Raw genomic sequence first — 5,096 nt, forward strand, 5'->3', positions numbered from 1 at the left:
AAAATCTATCTCTAAGAAGCAACAATAAAACTGGACAAAATTGTCAAAAATAATGATTCAAAAACTCTGGATGTTGACCAGAAGTATACAACAAATTGAGAAGTTTATTCAAGAAAATTTACCCAACCTTGGAAAGAAGAATGGGAGTCTGTGGGCATTTTATACTCAGGCTGCCCCATCCACTCACCCTCCAGGTACATGGTGTAGAAGTTCTATCACGGCAGAGCATCGTTCTATAAGGACAGGCATCTCCACTTGTGGAGAGAGTTGACTCTCTTTATTTGGAGCGGAGTGAGGAAAATTTCATGCCCAGGGTCACGGTTGAAAGCAATAGCAATCTCACTGGCAAACAATCAGAGACATTCAATGTTACAGGCCTTGAGACTTGTTGAAGCAAACAACAGTTTGGTAGACAAGTAAAAATGTGACAGGAAGATCCAGGGAATGATGTCTCTTAGTTTTCTTTTTCTTTATTACAGTAGAGGAACCCACTGAAGCAGTCCATGAAGGTCACCGCCGAGGACATAGACCATGGTGCATCAGAGTGTAGAGTGGTTCTGGAGTACAGAGGATGTTCAGGAGTCCACCCTGATGCCTCTCAGTATCTACCCTTGTCCTCCTTTGGTCTATAGTTTATGTTCTCTACCCAGGGGACTTAGTCACAGTTCTGTGGATGTTGTCAATTCAATCATTATCTCATGTGAATCCTAAAGTATTAGCTACTACTGTGCTCTTGATATAAGGCAGTAGAAAAAAGGCAGGGTAGAAACAATCAGCCTACAGCAATTGCTACAGTCCCTGCTTCTGTAGCCGGTCAAATAGTCCTAAACTGACCCAGAGCCTGTATTGCCCTTAACAAGGGCATGTGGGGCCCCTACTCCAGGCTCTGTTATCCCAGGAGGCTCAGTGCTTTTTGGAGCACACTTCTTGAAATTTTAAAGTCTCCACTCAGTGCTTAAAGGAAGCCAGGGTTTACTTCCTTACTCATCAGGAGAGAAAAGAAAAGAAGATCACTCACTCAGAACTTTTCAAATTTCTTGGGTTTCAGTGATGAGAGGTTATGAAGGTGTTAGGCAGCCACATAAAGATCAAGTGCTATGTTCGTTGCACTGGTAGTTCAAGATTTAAACTGTACATTTTTATCTATTCATGATATTGTTAAGCAAGTTAGGTAAACCTGCTCAGAAGGTAGAACTTTCTTCAAGTCATGCAAAAATAATTTTGATTATTTTAATATTTGCATATATTTTCCCCCTTTACTATAAATCTATGTCAAAGGTTGAGTTCCCTAGGCAACATCTCTCAGATTGAATTTGTGTGTAAAAATTTCTTGGGAAGTGCTCCCAATATCAACGTCTGTAAAAGAATGAAGGAAGCAGAATTGGGCAGAGGGGAGAAGTTGAACCATGATACAGTAACAAAAAAGATCTTAGATGGTCCCACAAGGAGCTTTAGAGCTGGGATAGCCCTTCACAGTTGTTTCAAGTTGAGGCAAGAGGCCCTGGTCTTTTTATCACCACATTGACCATTACTGGCTATCGCCTGCTGGAGGAAGAGGACATGATATTGGTACTGCCCTGGGGGGAGGTATTATCTGGAGAAGGATGAACAGTGAGCCACGAGCAGCCATCCCTCCTGGCAACTGAGGGAATGAGTACCTCCATCCTGAAGGGGGTCTGGGTGGCTCACCCCAGCAACCACTAAAAACCCTTTCCTTGACTCAGATAGCCCTCACTATAGGTGAGCATGTTTTTAAACATTCTGAGCCCAGTGTAGCTTGTACCGTAATATCAACATAAATAATTCCCACCTATGAACTGTTTAGTAACAATCATGTGAGAAAAACCCCTCAACCCCAAATCAGATTCTTTAAATGAGGGTTGTCTAGATGTCTGGAGTTGCCAAGGTTATGGTAACAACAATAACATCAATGAATGCAGTTCCTGCCACTGACAAAATGCTTTCACCTCTACTTCCATCTCATTTGATTCTCTATATAACCCTGGGAAGTGGTGGGAAAAGTAGCTTCAATCCATTTAACAGATGTGGAAACAGGCAAGACCTTCCAAACTAGATCGTGAGACTTCAAATCCAAGACTCTTTATATGATATTCAATTATTTCTTTGTGTGATAGGATTAAGGGCTAATGACTGACTAATTCCCAGTAACCCTTTTGGAAACTGGTACAACGGAGGCTGTATCAATCCCCAGGATCTCTCCTATTTCTGCCGAACAACCTCTTGATCCACAGTCTCTTCACTGCGTTTTTCACCTCCGTGTTTCTCAGGCTCTAGATCAGAGGATTCAACATGGGTGTGATGACAGTATAAAACACAGCCACCATCTTGCCCTCAGGAAAAGTGGTGGAAGGTCTCAGGTAGATGAAGATGCAGGGGACAAGATATAATATTACCACAGTGATATGGGAAGCGCATGTGGACAGATCCTTGTGCCTCCCCCTCTGATGAGTGAGACTTGAAGGAAAGCAAGATGACCATGTAAGAGCCCACAAGAATGACAAAGGAGCTCAGTGAAATCATGCCACTGTTGGCCACTGCAATGAGCCCCACCACATATGTGTCTGTGCGACCAGCTTCAGTAAAGGGTGGACATCACAGAAGTAGTGGTCGATCAGGTTGGGGCCACAGAAAGGGACTCGTACAGTGAGCACGGTCTGGATAAAAGTATGCACAAAGCCTCCTAACCAACAGAACACCACCAATATGGAGCAGAATTTCCAGTCCATGATGGTCAAATAGCGTAGAGGCTTACAGATGGCCACGTACCTGTCATAGGCCATCACTGTGAGGATAAAGATCTCTGTGCAGCCAAGCAGATGGACAAAAAAGAGCTGGACCATACAACCATCAAAAGAGATTCTCTTGACCTTGGCTTGAAAGTCAATAATCAGCTTGGGGGCTGTAACAGAGGAATAGCAGATGTCAACAAAGGATAGGAAGCTAAGGAAGAAGTACATTGGAGAGTTGAGATTTGATCTCCTTTGAATAGTTATTATAATGAAAAAATTTCCAGTCAATGAGGATCATATAAAAGAGTAGGAACAAAAAGAAGCATAGGGGCTTCCCTGGTGGCGCAGTGGTTGAGAGTCCGCCTGCCGATGCAGGGAACGCGGGTTCGTGCCCCGGTCCGGGAAGATCCCACATGCCGCGGAGCGGCTGGGCCCGTGAGCCATGGCCGCTGAGCCTGCGCGTCCGGAGCCTGTGCTCTGCAACGGGAGAGGCCACAGCAGTAAAAAGAAGCATAGCTGCTGTACTTCCTTATTTTGGGAAAGACCCATGAGGATACATTCAGTGACATTATTTTCCAGGGAATCTGGGCAGGTCACAAGAGAGAAACATTGTGTGACTTTACCTGTTGGAAAAAATATAAAGGACAATTAGATTTGGGCACATGATACCATAACATTATTGTTATTATTTTTAAACAATTATTTACAAAATTTCTCCCTTGAGGTGTTGGTTTCGGTATAGTCTGTTTCTTAAAATGACCAGAGATTGACTGAGGGATGGAGGAAGGAAGAGGAAAGAGAAGAAAAATTAATGGACTTTAAATATATTTAGTCAGGGAGTCTAGGCTCTCCACTTAATAATCAGTTATCTGAATCATTGTTGCTTGAGAATTTAAATTATATCTTCCTTTTAAATCGAGATTCCAAGTGATAACCTCCTCTCTCTCAACTCCAGGATGCTTTCTTCCTATGTTCCAGTTGATACATGGAACCTATCACACAGACATTTGGGATCATAAGTATATGTCTTCAAATGTACAACTTTGAGCCAGACCTGGCATGTAACTAGCCTTTAATGTAGCTCTTTGGCTTCCTAAATTACTATCACCCTGATTGGCTTTATCACATATTAGATTATTCTGGGAATTTACTTTCTGTCACTCTTCATATGTTTAAAAGTTGGGGAAAATGAACAGAGGCTTCACAAGAAGGAAATACCATTTGCAAGATGCTCAAGACTTCAGATTCTAGTTGACATTAGTTGTTATAGGATATGGGAGGTTATAATGCTCAGGTAGGTTTAGATGTGCCTCTGACAGTGACCAACCGTGAGATAATGGGGCAAGTTACTTATCTTCATTGAGACCCAGTTTCTTTGGTCAATGGGTTGACTCTACATGAACACCAGGGTCTCCTCCAACTTTAATGTTATATCATGAAATCTGAGATGATATTTTTAATACAAAGAATCACTGTCATTGAATGTAGTTTCTTTCATTATTTCTGTACTCTTTTGAACCAAAAGATGTGTGAAGGTTGGGACAATGTGTATCTATTTTTGTACTGCTTCAGTACATATACTGCTTCCATTAATTTGGCAAGTCATGTAAACTTTTTGAACTCTGGTTTCTTCATCCTTCAAATGGAAATGTGACTGACTACTTCAGAGAATTTTTCAAATACCAAACCTAGCCCAGCATAAGGGAAGCACCCACTGAATTATGCCTTTTGATTTTCCCAACTAGATTCCCAGTTCTTCCATTTTAGTGTGAAAAATTTCAAATAAACACGAAATGGAGATAATAAGTGCTCATATATCTGTTATTCAGATTAAAAATGACTAATGTTTTATGATATTTGTTTCATCTCTCTTTTTCATTTCATTTTGGTTCCAAAGTATTTTAATGCAAATCATGTCATTTCAACTTTTATTGCTTCAGTATCCAAAAATAAACAGGATTCTTTTTACATAAAGAGAAAGCATGATCATATTAGTAAAATTACCAGTAGTTTCCTGGTATCTATCAATTCCTGGTCTGCTGGAGCCATGTTTTGTTCCCACCTCTCCTACAGTAATTAGATTAGTGCCTACTTTGTCTGCTGTATGGGATATGGTAGCTCACTGTGGGTACTGAGCACTTGCAGTGTGGATAGCATGATTAAGAAACTCAAGTTTCGGGCTTCCCTGGTGGCGCAGTGGTTGCGCGTCTGCCTGCCGATGCAAGGGAACCGGGTTCGCGCCCCGGTCTGGGAGGATCCCATATGCCGCGGAGCGGCTGGGCCCGTGAGCCATGGCCGCTGAGCCTGCGCGTCCGGAGCCTGTGCTCTGCAACGGGAGAGGCCACA

At 42.3% G+C, this 5,096-nt stretch overlaps 1 protein-coding gene across 1 annotated transcript; it reads right to left on the reverse strand.

Moving 5' to 3' along the window:
* Positions 1 to 2,230: 2,230 nt before the first annotated feature.
* LOC102994610 (olfactory receptor 4S2-like) lies at positions 2,231 to 2,978 on the reverse strand. The gene is given in 3 exon segments (XM_024133424.2): positions 2,231 to 2,459; positions 2,461 to 2,588; positions 2,591 to 2,978. Coding segments are annotated over 3 exon segments (684 nt in total). The 3' UTR covers positions 2,231 to 2,291.
* Positions 2,979 to 5,096: the final 2,118 nt, after the last annotated feature.

Source organism: Physeter macrocephalus, chromosome 16 (genome assembly GCF_002837175.3).
Source record: "Physeter macrocephalus isolate SW-GA chromosome 16, ASM283717v5, whole genome shotgun sequence".
NCBI lineage: Eukaryota > Metazoa > Chordata > Mammalia > Artiodactyla > Physeteridae > Physeter > Physeter macrocephalus.